Source organism: Octopus sinensis, linkage group LG1, assembly GCF_006345805.1.
Source record: "Octopus sinensis linkage group LG1, ASM634580v1, whole genome shotgun sequence".
Taxonomy (NCBI): Eukaryota; Metazoa; Mollusca; class Cephalopoda; order Octopoda; family Octopodidae; genus Octopus; species Octopus sinensis.
The window spans coordinates 168572532-168597200 of NC_042997.1; the positions used below are offsets into that span (position 1 = coordinate 168572532).

Below are 24669 nucleotides of genomic sequence, written 5' to 3' on the forward strand. Positions count from 1 at the left end.
CTCCCCAGACACAACAGAATATGCTTCAACACATGAACTCAAATAAAGAATCTTGCAAACCAAATCCAAAAACGAAATATTTAAAACTTCCATCAAAATTTCATCTTAATTTATGTTTCAAATACCAGAAGGTTTATAACAACAGTTATTTCACTAAACTCTGTATTATTTTCAACATTAATTGAATGGAAATCAATGTATTCAAAAGAAATATGGTAACAAAAAGGTTAACAGCAATAAAAATTTCTTAGTTTCTTTCTAGCAATCTGTGCCTTCTCATAAACAACTGGAGATAGCTAAGACTGGGATTTGTGAGAAGAAATCTGAACTGATTTCTGTAAATAACAAGAACAACTTAAACCATGTGAAACATCCTTGATTAAAGCAGCAAAGTTTCTTGTTGGATAAGATCAGTTTATGGAAGCTGAAGACAAGAAAAGGTAGCCTGAAGCAATGATGTTGCCGCAGTTTAGTAAATAAAGAGAAGGAAAGATAATTATGATAATGATGATAGTGACAATGAGGTGAAAAATAAAAATATTGGAAAAAACTTCAGAAACTGGAAAATAACAACAATATTATCATATAATCTCTCTCTCTTTATAGTATCATCTTCTCTCTGCCTTGTAATGCACATAAACAGAAAATTAGAAGAATAAGTGGAGTGTCTTCTAATTATGTCAGCTCTGTGAAGGTACATGGCCTAACGATTAAGATAATGGGCTCACTATTACAGATCTTGCGCATAGTCTGTGAGCCAAATAGTGCATTGTGTTCTTAAACCAGGAACTTTATATTGCTTCAGTCTACTTAACAGAAGAATGAGCGCCAGCCAAGTGTTGGTGTAACCTTTTCCCTACTATTCAACTGTCACATTCTGGAAGTTCTACAGGGTCAGGGTCGAAGGTCTAAGAGAGTGTCAGTGTCTGTGCATAAATACATAACTGCTTGGCTGTGTAGTAAGAAGCTTGATTTCCAAACACATGGTTCTAGGTAGGTTCAGTCCCACTGTGTGGTGCCTTGGAGAAGTGTCTTTTACTATAGCCTTGGGCTGACCAAAGGTTTGTGAGTGCATTTGGTAGGCAGAAACCGAAAGAAGATACTGTATGTGTGTGTGTGAGTGTGTGTGCGTGTGTGTGTGTGTGTGTGTGTGTGTGTGTGTGTGTGTGTGTGTGTGTGTGTGTGTGTGTGTTTGTGTCTGTCCTCCACAACTGCTTGACAACAGTTGTAGGTGTGTTTATGTTCCTGCAACTTAGCAGTTTGGCAAAAGTGACTGATAGAATAAGTACCAGGCTTAAAAAAAAATAAGTAAACTCTTCAAGGTAATGTCTCAGTATGGCCACAATCCAATGATTGAAAGAAGTAAAAGATAAAAGAAAAAGATACATGCTATCAGATCATCTGCTATTACTGATGATAGCTGTTATTTTTTTATTCTTTTATTTGTTTCAGTCATTTGACTGTGGCCATGCTAGAGCACCGCTTTGAAGGACTTTGAAGTTAAACAAATTGATCCAAGGACTTATATCTTAAGCCTAGTACTTATCTATTAGTCTCTTTTTCTGAACCACTAAGTTTTGGGAATGTAAACACAACAGCACTGGTTGTCAAGCACTGATGGGGTGACAAACACAGACACAAACACACACCCGCAATACACACACACACACACGCGCGCGCGCGCGCACACACACGCGCACACACACACACGCACACATGCACACAAACACACACACTCACACACACATAGATATACAACGGGCTTCTTTCAGTTTCCGTCTACCAAATCTACTCACAAGGCTTTGGTAAGCCTAAGTGGAAGACACTTGCCCAAGGTGCCACACATACATCAACTACTTAATAAAAGAAACTTATAACAGATACTACTAATGATAAATACTTTACACTCTTATTATAGATATAAAATTTAAATTAAATTATTAATAAAATAGATGCTATAAGAAAGATGACGGAATTTTGCTGAAAACATGCCATAACTTCTTTATTTTTTTGGAATTTTCAGAAAATTTTTGCAAATTTGTATTCTACATATGGAAATTCACACAACTATGGGGTAATTTTTTGTTTTTAATCTCAGTTTAAAATACAATCAGTCCGAATTTTTGGCTTAAATCCCAGCAATAGGCTATTAAATGTGTTTATGGATAGAAAAATATTGAAAAACACCAATATGTCAGACAAACAAATGAACAAGGAGGGTATGAGGTGGTCATGAGATGCACTAAAAGTAACAGCTACATAGCCCTTAAATCATGCACCAAAATTTTGTTTGGGTTTTGGTTTTTTGCATAAGTGTATGAACACAATTTCATGAAAATTTTCTAAAAATTCCAAAAAATAAAATAGTTATGAAGGACTATATAATGTGCTTAAACCAGAATTCTACCAGAAAGATTACCTTCAAGAAAACCTACTTACTCCATTTGGTGAAAGACATTTCGTATTGCTTTGGTCAGCTTCACATGCGTCTCCACTATACTGCTGTTGGCATGAGCATTTACCACATACACAGGAACCATGGCTAACACCTAGAAAATAAAATCTTAACATTTGACATTATATTCGATAGAGTTATGTGTGTTATCAATTAATAAACAAACAGATGCACTGTTAATTGCTTATCTATTTCTCTATATATTTAAAAACTGCTATCATCAGTCTTTCATCACACTTTCTGTTACAAGTTCACTTGCATGGATGACTATAAAAATGTAATCAAAAGAATGTTTTCTTTTTACATACAATACAGCAAGATATATATAAATTTATTTGATATATATATATATATATATATATATATATATATATGATATATAAATATATGTATATGTAATTACTTATTGAGGTTATAAGAGGTAATGGTGTCATTGAGACCCAAAGGTGTTGGGTAATGCTTAATAAGTGCTATAGACAGACCATAGTTAAGTTCCAGGTTCGGTAATTTTGCAAATAAGGGGTTCAACATTGGTTCTATGTCAGCGTGTGTATATAAGAATTTTTTGTGTAATGAAATAAAAACCAAGGCTGTATAGATATTAGAACATTTATAGATAGAAGGTCTTACAGCTGTTTCCAGGATATTTATTAATTATATCCCTTCATCGGAGACGGTGTGAGAGGATGGTCAAGTCATAGCTAGTTTAGATGTGATACAAAATAGAGAGTGAGGTGGAGGAAAGAAATAGATGCAAGATATGTAGGGATATTGAAGTTGTAGATCCATTTTTTAGGCAGAATGGTATATATGTAAGATTCCAATACCTCATGAGTAAAGTCCAGCAGAGTTTAAAATGGAATCTTACATTGTGTATAAACTCTATATTTGGAAGGACCCATTTTAAACTCTGTTGGACTGACGACTGTCACAGATTCCACCTACCTGAATTTTCTCTCTGGTGACATTGGAGTCAATCTTTCTAGTCAAAAACAATGTTCTATTCACTCCCATATGACACATGTCATGATACTTCTTCAACTCTAGCTCTCCCCAGCAGCACACACTAGTCATTCTCCTCTCTAGATCCTCTTACACCAGTACTAATGTTTTCCTTACCCTTATAAGGATATCTACCATATTTGTCTTAAAGAATGCAAAGACTACTCACAGATGCAAGTTCATTTCTTTAATCAATTCTTCTTGGATCCTCAGGCATTCTTTACAATTATCTCTGCAGCTCCCTTTGTTCAAGTTATCTTCTCGGAGTTAATTACTGATTCAACCCATCCCAAGCCCAGTAATCAAATAAGTTTGGATTTGAATATCATGCAAACCCCTTTTCAAAGCTAAATTTATTCCCTTCAACACAGGATCTAGTTTGGTTACTTCATAGAAACAATCATTTATCATTCTAAGCCAGTTTGCATGTCCTGCCTCAACCTCTATTTCCAAGAGAACTCCCACAGCTATACTATTAGCACCATGCCATACAACACCCTTCTCTGGTGAAGGCACATACCAATTTCCTCTCACTGGATCTTCTTTTGTCATTGCAACTGTCCTCTCTCTGACTATCTCCCAGCTCAATCCCTCTGCTCTCCTCTATACATAGTTACATGCAGTTTGGAGCTACTTCGCTATAGGGTGGTGCACCACCAGCTGGTTGCACATTGAAAACAGCTCTTGGTGACTCAGATTGATGGACAGAAGAACGAATGAAGAGACGGGCAGATAGACAGACAGACAGACAGACAGATAGTCCAACAAATAGATAAATTGACAGACTGTCAGACAGACAGATAGATAGATAAACTGATGGACAAAGAGATAGGTAGATGAACAGACAGAAAGGAAAGAGAAAGCAATATTTATAGGGTTTGTCAAAGCAAGAAGTTAAAGGTAGCTGTCATTAAGATTTGAGCAAATTTATATTGAATCAGAATTAATAGAGACATTGTTACCACATTATGTACCTCCACAAATCTTTCCATTTGAAGTAGGGCAGCTGGTATCATCACACTCACAGTACAATCCACGGTAGAGTTGATTAGTTCTCTAAAGAATAATACAAAATATATTAAGTTTAACAAAAAAAGTTTTTTTAATAGCATTCAGAAATACCAACTTTCCATATGTATCTCTGCAGAATCTAAGAAAAAACATTTACTAAATCTTCTAGCATACAAGTTCACATAGTATATAGTGTGAACATGTAGGATAAACATTCAAAAGTCAATATTTTACCAAATCCTATTGCATTTTACATGGAATTTTGATCCTCCAAAGTTGTCATGATGTATAAGTTAACCCACTTTTTTAGGTTCTAAATTTTGATCAGAAAACTTCGACTTTTATTTCAGAAAATATAGTAAAAAGGTATGACAGCAAAAAATTATACAAGATTATATGAACAAATTCTGGAAGTTTATAACTTCCTAGTTAAAGGTAACAGTCTAAATGGGATTAGCAACCAAAGTATATTTTCACATATTGTTGGCTACACCATTGTAACATCAAAACAAAACATAAGCACTTCAAGTGTCTTCTACTATAACCCAGGGCCAACCAAAGGCTATAAATGCAGGGACATGGCTTAATAGTTAGGGTATTTAGCACATGATTGTAAAGACATGAGTTCAATATCCAATAGTGTGTTGTGTCCTTGAGCAAGACACTTTATATCCTGTTGCTCCATGCAAAATGAGTTGGGGCCGTAATTCAAAGGGCCAGCCTTGTCACATTCTGTGTCATGCTGAACCTCCCTGAGAACAATGTTAAGGATATGCATGTCTACAGAGTGCTCAACCACTTTCACATTAATTTCATGAGCAGGCTGTTTCATTGATAAGAGAATCAAGTAAGTTCACAAGAACATGGGGTGAGTGACAGATGGGTAGAGATGGGGAATATAGGGATATTAGTGAGGCAATGGACAACAAACAGGAGAGGTTGTATGGTCAATGGTGAATATCAGTTTGGGGAAAGGCGAAGGAAATAGGAGTGGCTCAGGGAGGAGGAGGAAGTGATAACTGGCAATGCAAAATGTGATGTGGAGAATAATGTGCAGAGAGAAAAAGGGAGAAGTGCTCAGTGACCAGGGCAGAGATCAGAGGTAAGAATAAATATATATATATATATCAAATTAAGCAACAAGGATATCCAGAGGTAATGCAGCAATTCCATTTAATTGAACAATGCAATCATTACATCAATTTAAATGCAGAGCAATCATCTGCTGCACAGAGACAGAATTTAATTAAATTAAAACAGATGGACACATTAATATAATTTTGCCTAAAATCTCCAAGAAGTTAAGGAGATAGACAAAGAACATTGTTGCCCTTCCTTCCACTTAGAAACTACTAAGTTATCTGGAAGAAAGATACTTCCTGATAACTTAATAGTTTCTAAGCTGAAGTGAAGACAGCATGTTCTTTGTCTATCTCCTTAACTTCTTGGAGATTTTAAGTAAAATTATACTAATATGTCCATCTGTTTTAATTTAATTAAATTCTGTGCAGCTGAGGATTGCTTTGCATTTAAATTGATGTAATGGTTGCATTGTTCAATTAAATGGAGTTGTGTGAAACGATTGTACTGCATTAGCTCTGGATATCCTTGTTGCTTATTTTGATTCTAAGCACCTTATTTTGAAATTGCATGGATAATACCATACTAAATTCTAGTGCCTCAACTTAAGTACCATATTCATCTGAATCTAAATTTTTGCTGAACTCATATATATGTGTGTGTGTGTGTATAGAGTGATAAACAAGAGTGGGTGGAGCATCAATGGCTGATATGACATAGTGTTCAACAGTGGTAAAGGAAGGTGTTGAGAATGTTAAGAGGCTCTTAGGAAAGGGAAAACTGGTAGTACAAAAGTGTAAAGGATGAAATGTATGTATGTATATATGTATGTATGTATGTATGTATGTATGTATGTATGTATGTATGTATGTATGTATGAATAGTGTGTAAGGGAAAAGGAAGGAGAGTGTAGAAAATTCTCATCTTATGTCATCTCATCTCATCTTTTCCACTCACTTATTTCTGGGAGGGTTGTGGGGGCAGAGACCTCAAGCAAGCCTTCCATTGTGTTTTGTCAGAAGCAACTGTCTCCAATTGATCTGGCTGGATCCTCAAGTGAAACCAATCACAAGCCCAAGAATGTTATCCAACCATCTTGCTTGTGGTTAACCCCTGGATCTTCTGCTGGCTGGATTTGCCTGTAAAACCTATCCTGTGATTCTTCTTGAGACATTCTTACCACTTGTCCATAGTATCTGAGCTGTGATCTCTGAATTTGAAGAATTAGCAATTCTACTTGGAGAGACTCTCTGATCTCTAAGTTACGCACCCCGTCGAGTAACATTACTCCAAAGACCCTTTGGGGGAACCCTATCTCAGTCACTTGCATTTATGATCATATTCTTTCAATCGTTACCAAAGATGTATGACCATGGGTAAGAGTAGGCAGTTACCTATAGTTGAAGATATCAGGTTTGGCTTTTACACCTACCTGCTGTCCTCCAATGACTAAACATTGAAGTTGGTGCATTACTGTGCCAGCTCCTAATAGCAAATTAATTTTTAAAATAGCAAATGACCATGAAAAGTATTATACAAATTGCTTAATCAAATTTTAATTTCTTTATAATTAATAGGAAACTGGTACTTACTGGTATTTTATTGCAGTGGCAATAACCTTGAACACACTTGCCTTGATTTGAACAGATATCAGTTGTACCACTGCAGCAAAATATAAAAACAGATCCAGTAAAAGAGTAAAGATTGCACATTTATTCAATATCAATAATTTCATGAACCAGTTAATTGGTCTAAGACCATGCATAGAAAGAGGGACAATTACATTACAGAACAGTTGCATTTAAACCGGCCATATCCGGCCAAAAGTATTCTACCTGTTTTATGTTCAAACTGGCCAGATCTGGTCTCTCACACCAGCCCTACAATATCGTTTTAAAAATTAACAGCTACCTCATCAAAATCTCATAGCTCCAAGATAATGCCTGATTAGTTCAAGGCAATGTGGATAAAAAAAGGATTAATTTTGGCAGAATAATGTGAACACTAAAGGGTTAAGAATATTCAAAAACTGTTACATTGTCATTAGCTTGTTATGAAGAGCTAAAAAGTTCCATTATGCTTCTACACCAGTGTCACTGAAACAATTCCACTGCATCTGTTGAATATCAGTTAGTGGTATGTTTTTTCTTTTTATAGTCTTTGAATGCTTTCTTCTTTTTGTCCATTTAAAAAAAATTATTCTTTACCTTTCTTTTCTTATTGTTGCATTCAAGTTTAAGCATGAACATATAATATACTAGCAGTATTGCCTGGCGTTGCTTGGGTTTGTTTTGACCCTTTAGAATTGGAATTTTTGAGGAGTAAAAATTTTGCATTATGTAGCTTGTTATTCTCTTTAAGTGAACATTTTTTATGGTTGAAATACACCGAAAAATGGCGACACAGCAGTCAAAAAATCGTAAAAAATAGGGATTTTCATAGAAAAAAAACACCTTTTTGATGTAAATAATTTTTGATAGTAACATGGTCTGATTTGAATTTTTTCTTCTACGGAATGAAGAGCAAGCCTTCTTCTATCATACTCTCCATTTTGGTCAACTTTCACTGCAGGATCTCGGAGGAGAAAGTGTTAGTTGAAGGCTACCAAACCTGCCATACACAGACAACTTCAGCTTTATATAGAGAGAGATAATGTAATTATTTTATGTTTTAGTCAGATGTCCTTTTATGTGTGAATAAATCTTACCGTTAAGGGGTTTTCAAAGGATTCTTTGTTTTATATTAAGTTTGTTAATTGCTTTTACCACATTTGGATCTTTTTCAATCATCGAATGTTGTCAAACTACCTCTCCTCCTGTATGAAGGGTATTCATGTAAACTCATCTGTCTCTGCTAAGTCAATATCTTCAATAATTTCAAACTCAAAACTCCTCTAAGCTCTTGAAATCTTCTAACACCAACTCTTCTATTACCAAATCTGAAATATTTACTCTTCTGAATTATTTCTATAAATTAGCAAACTCATGAAACTATCTCCTTGACTAACGTATTATTCTTTGAATGCCCTACATAGGCCTTTACTCTGCAATCTTTGCTACCATTGGCTCATTTGATTTCTGCATGATTATTCCTTTTATTCCACTTTATTGAATTCTTATAAGAAAAGATTCAATATAACTCATGTTTGTTTCTCTCTCCTATTTATCTCAGCTCTTGTATTTATGATATATTCATATAGACATATTCCTTTATTCTTTTATTCTTTTACTTGCTTCAGTCATTTGACTGTGACTATGCTGGAGCACCACATTTAGTCGAAGAAATCCCCCCACCCCCACCAGGACTTATTCTATATAAGCTTAGTACTTATTTCATAATTTTTTTGCTGAACTGCTAAGTTATGGGGACATAAACACAGCAACATTGTTTGTCAAGCATGGCAGAAGGACAAACACACACACATGCATAAACATATATATATATATATATATATTATATATATATATATATATATAATATATATATATATATAAATGACAAGCTTCTTTCAGTTTCCATCTACCAAATTCACTCACAAGGCTTTGGTTGGCCCAAAGCTATAGTAGAAGACACATGCCCAAGGTGCCACACACTGGGACTGAACCCGGAACCATGTTGTCGGGAAGCAAGTTTCTTACCACACAGCCATGCCTGCACCTATATATATATATATATATATATATATATAGAGAGAGAGAGAGAGAGAGAGGGAGAGGGAGAGAGAGAGAGATAATATATAAACATATTTTATATATATAGATGCAGGAGTGGCTGTGTGATAAAGTATAGGAGTGGGTGTGTGGTAAGTAGCTTGTTTACCAACCACATGGTTCTGGGTTCAGTCCCATTATGTGGCACCTTGGGCAAGTGTCTTTTACTATAGCCTCGGGTCGACCAAAGCCTTGTGAGTGGATTTGGTAGATGGAAACTGAAAGAAGCCCATCGTATATATATGTATATATATGTGCGTGAATGTGTGAGTGTATGTATGTATTTGTCCCCCAACAATCGCTTGACAACCGATGCTGGTGTGCTTACGTCCCTGTAACTTAGCAGTTTGGCAAAAGAAACTGATAGAATAAGTACTAGGCTTACAAAGAATAAGTCCTGGGGTTGATTTGTTCGACTGAAGGTGGTGCTCCAGCATGGTGCAGTCAAATGACTGAAACAAGTAAAAGAAAGAATCTTTCTCACCTATACATATATATATATGTACATTTATATATATATAAAACAATATCATTCTTTTGTCACTTACTTTGGCAACACTTGAAGCATCAGTACTATCTGTGTCTAACAAAATAACTAATTTTTAAAAGCATTCCTTTTAAGCAGGGGATAAATAATATTTCTATTTAAATTAATAATATTTACACCTGATTCCCTTACCTTTTGATGCAATGGACAGTCAAATCTACAACAAACTCCTGCAATGTAGAAAGTTGTATATTTTGTAATAAAGATCATTCTGGCAAGTGCTAAATAAGTGTCATCATCATCATCATCATTAGCTAACGACGTTGATGATGCTGATGATGATGATGATGGTGGTGGTGGTGTTCATGATCATTTCACTTAATATAGCAATACTAATAATTTGTTAGAGCTCAATGAAGTTGTGTGTGTGTGTGTGTGTGTGTTTGTGTGTGTGTGTTTGTGTGTGTGTGTTTGTGTGTTTGTGTATTGACAATACTACAGATAGTTTAGATAACTATATATGTTTAAATATTTTAGTGACCACAACGATGCACACCCTGAATAAATATTAAATGTGAGAAGTGAATAAGAAGCAAAAAGATAGATGTCAGCAAATTAAATAATTGTAAACATATGTGTAAATATAATTGTGTGTTTGTGTAAGGTGCACATGGGTATAATCTACTAGAAATAGCATTAGAATCTCCTTCAAATTACAACCTAAACGTTTCAATACCTCTTATGTATTTCTACTTTTGGCCAATATTTCTCCTTTCAATATTTCTTCATCAGTGTTACAATTATTGGTTTAAATCTTGACTCAAGGCCAAGAAGTTCAGAGGTGGAGGTAAGTTGATTACCAGTGCTTAAAAGAATGAAAAACAAAGTCAACCTTGTTGGCATGTGAATTCAGATGATAAAGATGGATAAAATGTCGCTAAGCATTTCACCTGACTCGCTAACGATTCTGCCAGCTTGCTGCTTTTAATGTTACCATTATTAATAATGAGTCAAGGTGGTGAGCTGGCTGAATTGTCATCACACTGGATATAATGCTTAGTGGCATTTTGTCTATCATTACATTCTGATTTCAAATTCCACCAATGTCAGCTTTGCCTTTTGCCTTTCCAAGGTCAATAAAATAAGTACCTGTCAAGTACTGGGGTTGATGTATTCAACTTCCCCTCCTCTCAAAAACTGCTCGCTCCATGCCAAGATGTGAAACCATTATTAATAATGGGTCAGCAAGGAAGTTTTCTAAATGGCTCTCAATCATAGACTGCTATCACCCACTATACTCACAGAGTGGTTGGCGTTAGGAAGGGCATCCAGCTGTAGAAACACTTCCAGATCAGACTGGAACCTGGTGCAGTCTCCTGGCTTCCCAGATCCCATCGAACCATCCAGCCTGTGCTAGCATGGAAAAAGGAAGTTTAACGATGATGATGATTCATATTTAAGATGCCATGAGGCATTTTATAATAAATAAACCTCAGTACTTCACTAGTAACTTATTTTGTAGACCTTTGAAGGATGAAAGTCAGAGTTTATTATGACAAGATTTTGACCAAGAATATAAAAGGCCATAACCCAATTCAGTCAATATTTTGTCTGACATTTTACCAATTCTACCAATATGTTCAAGATAAACATTTCAAAATAAAAGATGATATTGGCCAAAGCTGGAACATTTTTGCTCATAAGTCAGCTTGATTAAATTTGATCTGGGGCTAAACAATCATAAGGGCAGGATAAAATCCATTATCTTTTAATTTAGACTCAATAATCATTAATTCTTTTTATGTACAAACCTCTCTTCTTTCACAGACTTTACCAGAAAATGGTGTTTCACATTGGCACTGATTTCCAATACACTTCCCACGATCACTGCACAATTGCTGCAAAATAATAATAATAATAATAATAATAATAATAATAATAATAATAATAATGGCTTCTGATCTTAACTGATTGGAAGTGTTATCATGTACATTGTTTTGTCTTGGTATAAAAGATGGGCTACAGCAAATATTCTGCTCAATACCACAGATTTGCTTGTCAGTTGTTTGACCTTAACCAGTTGAGCATGTCCCTTAGTGGCTGACGATATGTGCATCTCTGATCACGAGCAGAAGTAGTTGGGGAGCATCATAGCCATGTGTTGAGAGGGATTCTTTGGGGTTTGAATAATTCACCTTTGGAAACATGGGTGGTTCTTTCAACATCCTTAAACAACCCTTATTCAGGGACCTTTTGAGCGGGATGGGCTACTCAACCTGAAGAAAATTCTAACTGGGCCCCACCTGCAAGGTCATGTGCTGTTTATCTTGATATGAGATCACCATGTCGCGCACATATGGTTGTGATGCATGTGCCTGGTGTACCTTTATCAGACAGGTAGTCATGATGGGTATATTGGGCTTCGTATATTTTACCCCAGTGTCACTTTGATGGCATGCACTGCTCTCTCACTCAATAATAATAATAATAATAATAATAATAATAATAATAATAATAATAATAATAATAATAATAATAAAGAAGAAGAAAAAAGGTAAACATTGGGTACAAGGAATTTATATAAGTAACCAACCCATGCTAGTATAGAAAATGGATGTTAAACGATGATGATGATGACAGAAAATACTGTTGTCAAAGAAAATGATAATGATAATTTTTTTAAGAATTACAAAAATGATGCTGGTGGTGGTAATAATGATGATGATACGGTGATGAGGATGACATTGATGATGATCATGATGATCATGATAATGTCATTGGTGCATGTGATGATGGTAAGGAATGTGATGCAATAAAATAAAATACATGTAAAATAATAATAAAAAAAGAAAAAGTCTTAATTGTATAGATGTTGGTGTTATATATATATCATTGTGATCTAAAGACAATAGATCCTGGAAATAAACTGAATAAGAACAGATACAGCCGGCAAAAATGGGTAATTCTTTGACAGACTGGCATCCTGTCCAGGTGATGAATATATACAGCATGAAACCAGAAAACCAGCCCTTATGAATCGGCATGACTTGAGCAGGTAACTCTATCTTCTCCCACACAGGTTGTATTCACTATGTCTTACTGAGATTTGTTTCTATGTTGTTTGTTAAAAAGAAGCAAGTCACTTCTAGCTAGCAACAATGCAAATCTTACTTACTCCACTTGATGAGAGACAGTTCTTGGTGCGGACATCAATTTCACATGCTTCTCCAGTATACTGGTTTTTGCATGCACATTTGCCACATACACATTTACCATGGGTAGGACCTGAAAGAATAACACTAAAACAGTTGGTATTTTATTTTTAAAAAAAACATAAACAAAACATGAAAAAAAACATTAAAAAAACAAGCGTAGGAGTGGCTGTGTGGTAAGTAGTTTGCTTGCTTACCAACCACATGGTTCCGGGTTCAGTCCCACTGCGTGGCACCTTGGGCTAGTGTCTTCTACTATAGCTTCAGGCCAACCAAAGCTTTGTGACTAGATTTGGTAGATATGTCATATATATGTATATATATATGTGTGTATGTGTGTGTGTATATGTTTGTGTGTCTGTGTTTGTCCCCCCAACATCGCCTGACAATCGATGCTGGTGTGTTTACGTCCCCGTAACTTAGCAGTTCGGCAAAAGAAACCGATAGAATAAGTACTAGGCTTACAAAGAATAAACTTGACTGCTCTCACAAACGAGAATGTTAAAACTGAACCCAACCACTCTCAAAAAATTAAGTAAAAAAAAACCGGAAAAGTAATCCAGAATCCTTGTCCGGTACTGGATCAATCACAAAATCTAATCAGTTTGCAGCAGTCATGAGGCCAAAAGTCCCAGAAAGTTTCATCCGAATCCATCCAGTGGTTCTTGAGATATCTTATCCACAGACAAACACTGCCTGACTGGCCCTCATGACGGTGGCATGTAAAAGCACCCACTACACTCTTGGAGTGGTTGGTGTTAGGAAGGGCATCCAGCTGTAGATCAGATTGGAGCCTTGTGTAGCCATCTGGTTCGCCAGTCCTCAGTCAAATTGTCCAACCCATGCTAGCATGGAAAGCAGACGTTAAACAATGATGTTGATGATGATGGTGATGATGAAGTATGTATGTGCATACATATAGTCTCTGTGGGGGATGCATTAGTGTGAGTGTGTGTGTGTGTGTGTGTGTTCATTTGCATGATTAGCACTGCCTATAATTCTTAATTTAATTTTGTTTTCTTTGTGTAGTGCTGATGTGCATCTGCAAATAGACTCTACACTATTTGCATACATACTATAAACAATGCAATTCTTTTTCTGAAGTGACTCAAGTACATGGTGCCAATGAACTGAAAAATTACAGTGAATTACTCTAGCTCACTTCTGCTGTTTGCAGCAGTGCTTGGAAGGAAGATGTGTAGTGTGTGATAGTTGCATTTACTACGACAGAAAAAGTTGTCATGGTGATACCTGCTCAGAGGCCTGTGCAAAGTTGCAGAAAGTGTGTGGAGAGGAATGTATGAGCTGCACACAAGTGTACAAGTGGTTCAGACGTTTCCAGGATGGTCGAAAAAATGTCGATATTGATGGATGTTCTAGGAGACTTGCAACCTGCAGAACTGAGAAAAACATCACAGATTTGCATACTGCTGTGAGGGGAAATCATCGAATCACCATCCAAGAGTTATCAGAGGATGTACAAATTAGTTACAAGTTAGATTTGGGTATGAAATGCATGTCTGCCAAGTTTGTGCCAAAACTGCTTTTAGCTGACCAAAAGGACATCTGGGTGTCAGTAGCACAAGATCTCCTTAATTTTGTCAAGAATGATGAACATTTTTTGAAAAATGTGCATAGGCCTCTGAGCAGGTATTGCCAAACTTTTGGCAAAATTTGATGCAGATTCTCTGCTCAACTTTCTCTGTCATGGTCAATGTAAAGATCACATGCTACACACCTTCCTTCCAAGCACTGCTGTAAATAGCAGAAGTGAGCTAGAATGTTAAAAGTTAGTGTGCATGCACAGCAGAGTTCAAGGTCAATCTGTGCAAAGCAATTTTACTCTGCATGCTTTAGCTTCATTTCTATGGTAACAGTCTGATTATTTATTGATCAGACCACATATATTTTTCTGGATTTATAAAGAGTCACATGCAGTTTACTTATATACATTTGTCTACACTTTACACTCAAATAGTTTAAATATAAACAACCACACTAGAATTAGATTACATTAACAAAAACATTCTTGCAACTGAGAGTTTGAGAACCTTGCTCAACCAAGACTAACATTAATCGAAAGAAAAATATTCTGGTTATTACTCACCACCACAGAGGGAATTATTGTATTTTCTGCATCCCAGCTTGTCACATTCACAAAACCTTCCACTGTACCGATTAGTTTTCATCTACAACACAAATATAAGCTTACAATAACAATACAGTTACTTAAGTAATGGTCAGATTTGTATATATCATATTCAGTAATTATTTTATTTATCTTAACACTTGATATATTTCTCTGAAGGCAAGAACTGTGTAAACTGTTACATAGTCATCCAGCTTGCCTAAAGCTGGCAGAAAATTGTCATCAAATTGAAAAAGATTTACAAATGCATATAGGCGTAGGAGTGGCTGTGTGGTAAGTAGCTTGTTTACCAGCCACATGGTTCTGGGTTCAGTCCCACAGCATGGCACCATGGGCAAGTGTCTTCTACTATAGCCTCGAGTCGATCAAAGCCTTGTGAGTGGATTTGGTAGACAGAAACTGAAAGAAGTCCATCGTATATATGTATATATAAATGTGTGTGTATATGTTTGTGTGTCTGTATTTGTCCCCCCAGCATCGCTTGACAACCGATGCTGGTGTGTTTATGTCACCATAACTTAGCAGTTTGGCAAAAGAGACCGATAGAATAAGTACTAGGCTTACAAAGAATAAGTCCTGGGGTCGATTTGCTCGACTAAAGGCGGTGCTCCAGCATGGCCACAGTCAAATGACTGAAACAAGTAAAAGAGTAAAAGAGAGAGAGTAAAAGAGTAAATGTTGTGAAGTTATGATGTTAGGCTACAGACTACTTTGTTGTGATTTCAATTTTACTGTAATTGCCCGGACTTGTGCCTAAGAGGGGAACTTTCTAGGTGCAATCTCTTGGTCATTCATGACCAAAGAGGGGTCTTCACCCTCTATATTTTAATTAATTATTAATTTATCAAAATAAGTCATAATGTAACATAGAATCAGTGACTCTTTCAGAGTCACTGAAAGTATCACTGCTGATTGCAACATTTAGTCTTTTACATTACATGTGTAGGCTCAAGCTTGGCTGAGTGGATGCTTTGTTTTACTGTAATTGCTATTGAGCTGAGATCTGAGCTGTTCATATTGCTCTATTGCTCTACAATGCAGAGTTTCTACAGCTGGATGCCCTTTCTAATGCCAACCACTCTGAGAGTGTAGTGGGTGCTTTTATGGGCTACCGGCATGAGGGCCAGTCAGGCGGTACTGGCAGTGGACATGAAAAAATCGTGTTTTTTTACATGTCACCTGCACACTGGCACAAGTGGCAGTAAGGCAACGCTGGTAACGATCACACTCAAATGGTGCTTTTTACGTGCCACCAGCATGAACGCCAGTTAGCTGCTCCGGCTGCGATCATGCTTGGATGGTGCTCTTAGTGCTCCACTAGCACAGATGCCAGTCATTGAATTTGATTTCAACTTCACTTGCCTCAACAGGTCTTCACAGCAGTGTCCAATGAAGGGAAGGTATGCATAAGTGGGCTGGTTACACCCCTGGCATAGGCCACAAGGTTATGGTCTCACTTGGCTTGCCAGGTCTTTTCAAGTACAGAATATTTCCAAAAGTCTCAGTCACTGGTCATTACCTCACTGTGGCCTAATGTTCGAAGGTCGTGCTTCACCACTATATATATATGTGTGTGTGTGTGTGTGTGTGTGTGTGTGTGTGTGTGTGTGTATACATATATATATATACGCGAGAAAGAAGCAACAAGAATGGATAGGTTTTTAGTACGATCGTTTCATACAAGGACAGGTTTTATTAAAAGTTGCAAAGATTACAGCATATAAACGAGTCCCGTACTCATCAGCTAAAATACATGTAAGTTCTCTAGACATCCTAGTGTTTGAGGCTATACTCATGAAGTAATGTAGATAATTAAACAGATTTCTAAAGTTCATTAAAGTTCCTTAAAGATGATGTATAGTCTTATCACAGAAATTTAAAAAAGTTTTGATAGCATCACAGAGAAGGTGACCTAATCCATATGAATTTCCATAGATATGATGAGGGATTATATACTCACAGAAGACAAATTTATCCATTGTTATTAGCATTACAGAGAGGGTGAATTAATCCTTTGTATATATGCACAGATTCCAATGGTGTAGATGTAAATTTCCAGAGAAATGGAGATGAATTTCATATTCACAGGCGATAAATCTTACAATGGTTGAACACCATGAGGTAGGTACCAATCCTTGTTATATGATTAGGTGTTTGCCATATTAATCACACTACTGCTATTCACAAGAGGCTGTGCTATTTAACTCTTAAAGGTTGAAGGGCTTACTAGATCGGCCAAGAATAGAGAAGGGAATAGAAGAAAGAGAGAAAATAATGGAGGAGGGAGCAAAAAAAAGGGGGGAAAAGGGGACTAAAAGAGAAGAGAAAAGGAAACAGAGAATAAAGAAGAAGAAAAAGAAAAGAAAAAGAGAAAGAATAGGGAAAGAAGGGAAAAAAAGAAAAGAAAAAAGAGGGTTCTAGTTATACAGTAGAGCTAGTAGACTGTAAGTCTGGTTTTATCAACAGGCATCTAGGAATTGGAGGGGGAATATTATTCTTTGACCAGTAAACCGTTAATTATTGCTGTTGAAATCAGCTATGAGTTTAAAGAGAATCTAAAGAGATAACACAGTCAGGGGTTAGGGGTCAGATGCTAAAATCACCAGAAAATACATTAGGAAAATCTAAGTATAATCTTATCAAAAAGTCATTAAAAATTACTTATTTAATTTATTCATTTTATTGTCTTAAGGAGTGTCGTTATTATTCATACATTGACCGACTACAGGTCAAATCTTATAAGATCATTTACAAGTGTTAGGGGATTGCCTATCCTAATGAAGATAATCATATTATCACCGAGGGAATAGCCTTATTTATTTAATTATGAATAGAATTATGGGCTACAGTAACTAATTATAATTTATTAGAGTTATGCTATTTAAATTAGATTAAGTTAGGAATTAAAATTAAATATTACAATTAAGATTTAAAATTAAGAATTTAAAAATTGCGAGTTTGAAATTAAATAAAGCCTCAATTAAGTAGCGAATAAGTACTATTCATTTCCCTGTTCTCAAAAACTGATGTAGATATAAGGAAAAGGATAAAGATAACTGTAATGTGAGAACTCTTAGTTATCTACTTAAAGCAGTGCTATACTAGTAGAAATCAAGTTATCTATCTATCTAGTTATGAATATTCCAATCATTTAAAATATTTTAAAGTCTTCAATTTAGCGTGGACACAAACTTGACCTAGTTCGATATGGTTATTCAATAAGTTTCTATGTTTACTATGCTTTAGAATTTCGTACGTCTCCATGGAGCATAGTTGACAACCAACCCTACTATTTTTATACGGAATTGCTCTCCTAACTATTTCCCATTAAGGGTATAATTTTTGTTATTATTTTTGAGTTCCCAGATTTTGTTTGAAAGTGTGGTGGTACCAGCTTTATGACGTAATTTAAAAGTCGAGATGTGATTTCTAACTCTGGCTAAAAAATTAATTGTACAGCCAATGTAAAAATATTTGTTATTCTCCGTGGATATGGTACATTTATAGATTACATTATTTTCCCTATATATAGACCAGGTGCGGGCATTTTGATTTTATTCTACACTTACACACAGGAGGAACAACTTCAGGCCTTGGATTATTCCTGGGTAGATGTTTAAGGTTCCTATTATTTTGATTATCATTTCTATAGTTGGTACTGATATCTAAAGTATTGCTATTATTTATTGATCCTTCCGTTTCATCATTTAGGTGTAAAGTCCTACCAAGATTTCTTATATATTCGTAATGTTTTATTATTGTTAGTCTTTTTATCCAACTGTATATTATTGTTATAGATATCACTGATATTTTCATTCTCCTATTTTCACCATTAGCCTTATTTCTATTATTTCTATTATTAACAATATTACTTCTATTAATATCGGCATTGTTATTATTACTATTAATGTTAATGTTATTAGTCATTCTTGTGTTACTAATTTCACCTATGTTTTGATAGTCATATTGCTGGTTTTATTGTTGTTGTAGTATTATTGTTATTGCTATGGTATTCATTCTGATAATATTATTTTTATTTCTATCTTTCCTGGCTAGTTTAATGTTGTTATTATTAATTTTAGCTATTAAAGTGGACATATTTGGGAGGGTTGAATAAGAAATCCTAACTGTTTTCCTAGAAATAATTCTATGATATCTATGAGAGATAGGGAAATTTTTTCCAGAATTACTTTGAATTTGTTCTGTATATCCGATTGTATCGCACAGTTGAAAGGAATATTCAGCCATAATATATCTTTTTTATAAATTTAGGGTTCGTAGAATTACTACTATTCATCTCACCGGAGTTATTGTATTTATTACCATTATTTTTATTTTTATTTGTGTGCATCTTAGGTTTATCTACTTCAATCTTGTCCGAGTTACCTATGTTCTGGTCAATGCTTCTATTTGAATTGTTGGGCCTACTCTAGATTAGCGTTTACCGTTAATTAATTCTACTTTTATTCGGGTTGGTCTTTTTTGCTGCTTACTTGATTACTGATAACTTCATATTAGGAATACGTGAGTTCTCCCTATCAACGAATGCGATCTTTTGGTGTATCCAGCCTTAGTTAACGCCGCGCATTATAATGCTCAGAATGGGAGTTAAATATATCCTTATGGATGATAATTTTGAAATTCTTATGAAAATTTCTTACTAAAGATTCTATTATATTTGGGGGTGATTTGATAATTTATTTACGTATTCGTGACTTCGCCTTCCTTTCTAAATGGGTAATGTAGCTTGGAGTTAAGGTCTAGGGTAATATCTAGGAAATTAGCTATTTTAGTGCCCGTTCAACGTTATACTGAGGTTGAAATCCTTAAAGAACTTATTATTTTCTTTCTACCTTTTCTATAACAGATTTATTATTACTAGGGATAACAAACAGAGCATCATCTCTATATAGACCCCCACATTACTGTATTTGTAAATCAGTATAGTTTCTTTTTTGTGCATCTAAGTTAGGTACCATATTCAAGTAATTTTTTTAAATTAACTTGAATCTTTATTGCTCTTTGCATATATATATATATATATATATATATTATATATATATATATATATATAGACACACACATACATATATATTAATTGAAGCATACAATCGCCATATTTCATAATAGCTACCTCTGATAAGTACAGGGTTACATAATTGGATTGTTACCTAACACTCCATTGAATCCCTAGTGCAAAACCATTGGTAAGATTGGATGTAATGGATAATAATACTGCACACTTTGATTAATATACCCTCTCTATTGACGGATAATACAAGTGCATTGTTTCCTGACTTATGGACTCTTAGATGACTTATATATATATATATATATATATATATATACATATATATATATTAGGCTATATGTATATACATATATTCATACATGCATACACATGCACATGCATACACTTGCTTATATGTATATATATATATATATCATGTATATAAATTATCGGCATCAGTTTGAGACAGAAGAAATATACAAGACCACTGAAAAGACTTGAGTCACATGTCTGCTGCCTAGTGAGACAATGACTAATTACATGACCAGTGATTGCTTAATAAGATTTAGCAAAAGCTTTTGTTAGGCCACTTTTGAAAATCAGCTCTTCTAGATCATGATTAACCCTTTCGCTACTGTATTTATTTTGAGATGTTCTTTGTTTCTTTCAATTACTTTAAATATAACAAAGAATTTAGTAAAATAACTTAGTTATCATTCAGCTAGTGTTTGGAACATAAATTGTGGCTAAGGTTTGGTGGAAGATTTTAATTCCAAACTTATGTAAACAAGACATTTGTACTCAGCGCCAAAGCCGGTTTCAGCCGGGTTGGTAACGAAAGGGTTAAATAGAATTGCTAAAGAATGATTTTCATTTTAATGAGATGTGGGTCACTGAGAGAGGTTTGAATGAGATGTACATCTATTAGCAGTGCAGTTTTTATAGAATTCTTGATAGTAATATATCTCTAATGGTTCTCAACCACTTTTACATATGGACCCCCTTTAATTCCTATTTTATTCAGATGCACCTTCATAGCCATTTGATGTATAATTAAATGCTATTAGGAATTGTATAAAAACAATTAAGATATTTTGTGCATTATGGAAGTATAACTAATTTATTGCACATAATCTTTAGCAACAAAATCTTATATGGACCCCCAAGGGTGATAGAGACCTTGGTTGAGCACTACTGCTCTTGATGAAGCTGTTCAAAGGAAGTGTTTGTTGAAAACTTAACACTACATAAATATCAAAATACTATCAACATAGCCATAATCCTGGCCATATGCTTAAGTCCACTTTACATTTTTGTCATGTTGCAGCTTGAACAAATGACAGCTAATCTATCTCAAATCACAAACCACCATGGCCTAGCTCTTTATCAGTTACAATATTAAGTATTCCAGTTGATTTGATCAACCGAACAACCTGCCCACGAAATTAATGAACAAGTGGCTGAGCATTCCACAGACATGCATACCCATGATGTAGTTCTCAGAGAGATTCAGCATGACCTATTAATTGCGACAAGGTTGGCCCATTATACTACAGGTACAACTCATTTTTGCTAATTGAGTGGACAGGAGCATTGTGAAATAAATTGTCTCACTCAAAAACACAATACACCTCTGAGAATCAAACTCATGACTATACAATCATGAACTGAATATCCTATTCACTAAGTCATCTGCCTTCGTAAAACTACCATCATGAAAAAAAATGGGAAGGACACATTATATAATGTAGTGCTAGATACTTTCAAAGGAGACAAGATGGTTAACAACAACAATGGAAATTTAAGCTGAATCCTCCACTTCATAACTACGAATATAAATTTTCTAAATTATGGAGATTTTGATGTAGGTTTTATAATATTTACATCTGGTGAACACTCGCAGGATCCACAGTGACACTTTCCTTGGCCAGAACAAACCAATTGGTCTCCACTGAAAAAAAAAGAGGTACAGTGAAAAATATACAGGCATAGGTAGTATATGAGAGTGTGAAAATATATATAGTCAACTTACGATGAAAGTAAACAAACAAAGTTTGCTTTAGAAGCATTGAGATGTATTGAAAGATACAGAAATAATTTATTCTCAAACGCATGATAATGCTAATAAAATAGCATGAACAGGATAAACTATCCATGTATTGCAGAAAAAATCCTTACTGGCCAGCCATGAGACTTGAACTCACATCCCTGTGATTACGTGTCAAGTGCTTTACCTTTAAGCTAAACTGCCCAGTAACGAATTGTTCTGCAATTTTAGGATTTATAAATCTAGCTTTTTAAGACACTAACGTTAAATTCAACTTACAATGAAAGTAAGCAAACAAAGTTTGCTTTAGAAGCATTGAGATGTATTGAAAGATACAGAAATAATTTATTCTCAAATGCATGATAATGCTAATAAAATAGCATGAACAATACGAGGTCTGATCAATAAGTATCCGGACTGTTGCTATAGTAACAAAGCTAAAGCACACAGAGTGAAGCTGCTTGGCAAAGATTGACCTTGAACTCTACTGTGCATACTCTACTCTTTACTCTTTTACTTGTTTCAGTCATTTGACTGTGGCCATGCTGGAGCACCACCTTTAATCGAGCAACTCGGCCCTGGGACTTATTCTTTTGTCAGCCCTGTACTTACTCTATCGGTCTCTTTTGCCAAACTGCTAAGTAATGGGGACATAAACACACCAGCATCGGTTGTCAAGCAATGCTAGGGGGACAAACACAGACACATAAACACACACACGCATATATATATATATATATACATATATACGATGGGCTTCTTTCAGTTTCCATCTACCAAATCCACTCACAAGGCTTTAGTCAGCCCAAGGCTATAGTAGAAGACACTTGCCCAAGGTGCCATGCAGTGGGACTGAACCCGGAACCATTTAGTTGGTAAACAAGCTACTTACCACACAGCCACTCCTGCGCATGCACACTAAGTTTTAATATTCTAGCTCACTTCTGCTGTTTACAGCAGTGCTTGGAAGGAAGATGTGTAGCATGTGATCATCACATTGACCATGACAGAGAAAGTTGTCAAGGCGATACCTGCTCAGAGGCCTACATAAAGTTGTAGAAATTGTATGAGCTGCACACAAGTGTATGAATGGTTCAGACATTTCCAAAATGGCCGAAAAAATGTCGATATTTATGGACGTTCTGGGAGACCCACATCCAGCAGAACTGAGAAAAATATAGCAGATGTGTGTGCAGCTGTGGCGGGAAATTGTTGAATTACCATCAAATTGTTGAGGATGTGCAGATCAGTTATAGTTTAGTTCAGTCCATTATCACTGAAGATTTGGGTATGAGATGTGTGTCTGCCAAGTTTGTGCCAAAACTGCTTTCAGCTGACCAAAACGACACTTGGGTTTTGGTGGCACAAGATCTCCTTGATTGTGTTGAGAAGGATGAAAACTTTTTGATAACTTTGCATAGGCCTCTGAGAAGGTATTACCAAGCTTTTGGCAAAATTTGATGCAGATTCTCTGTTCAACTTTCTCTGTCATGGTCAATGTGACAATCACATGCTACACACCTTCCTTCCAAGCACTGCTGTCAACAGTGGAAATGAGCACAGCAGTGTTCAAGGTCAATCTGTGCCAAGCAGCTTCACTCTGAGTGTTTTAGCTTTGTTACTATGGTAACAATCTGGATACTTATTGATCAGACCACGTATTTATCAATATTTAAGGATAAGATCCAGGGATCCAAGTATAGGAAGTTACTAAGCTTCAATAAGTTCATGGCAGGTACAGAAAAGAAAAAGAAAAAAAGTGTGTAGTGTACGTTCAGGAACAGTAACAATCTATTGGTGATGAAAGTTATACACTTTTTCTCATATCAAACTTATGAGAAAAATTGATAAGCTGAAAATTTCTATAATGTCTCTCAGTTTGCAACCACAGTTGCTATGAATGCAAATAAAAATCCAAATTGCATAAGCGGAACAAGTAAATAATATATAATATATTATATATATATATGTGATACCTGTGCTGGTGGCACGTAAAAAGCTCAATCTGAATGTGGCCAATGCCAGTGCTGCCTTGACAGGCTTCTGTGCCAGTGGCACATAAAAAGCACCAACTGACTGTGGAAGCTGTCAGTCTCCCCTGGCACTTGTGCCGGTGGCACGTAAAAAGCACCCACTACACTCATGGAGTGGTTGGTGTTAGGAAGGGCATCCAGCTGTAGAAACACTGCCAGATCAGACTGGAGCCTGGTGCAGCCTCCTGGCTTCCCAGACCCCGGTCAAACTGTCTAACCCATGCTAGTATGGAAAACAGATGTTAAACGATGATGATGATGATGATGATATCATATATATATATAATGTGTATGTGTGTATGTGTGTGTGTGTGTAAGATAAAAATGAGCTAAGAGAAATAACTCATAGTGGCCAGTAGCATGTATATGAAAAACAAGGACAAACATGGGTATTTTGAATAATATACATGATAAATTTTTGAGTTATAAGAAATTATCTCTGCTTCAAGAAAGAGTAGACCAACTGCATGGT

General features: G+C 35.5%; 1 protein-coding gene across 2 annotated transcripts in view; it reads right to left on the reverse strand.

Annotated features, from left to right (window-relative positions):
- LOC115212997 (tenascin-X) overlaps positions 1 to 24669 on the reverse strand; it is a 113380-nt gene that overhangs the window by 54121 nt on the left and 34590 nt on the right. For both annotated transcript variants that reach the window (XM_036506804.1, XM_029781887.2), the window contains exons 12-20: positions 22002 to 22068; positions 21548 to 21550; positions 15065 to 15146; positions 12921 to 13030; positions 11557 to 11643; positions 9938 to 9975; positions 7141 to 7210; positions 4432 to 4513; positions 2440 to 2549 (exon numbers count right to left, since the gene is read on the reverse strand). In XM_036506804.1, coding sequence (XP_036362697.1) covers positions 2440 to 2549; positions 4432 to 4513; positions 7141 to 7210; positions 9938 to 9975; positions 11557 to 11643; positions 12921 to 13030; positions 15065 to 15146; positions 21548 to 21550; positions 22002 to 22068 — 649 coding nt within the window. The remainder of the gene's footprint in view (positions 1 to 2439; positions 2550 to 4431; positions 4514 to 7140; positions 7211 to 9937; positions 9976 to 11556; positions 11644 to 12920; positions 13031 to 15064; positions 15147 to 21547; positions 21551 to 22001; positions 22069 to 24669) is intronic.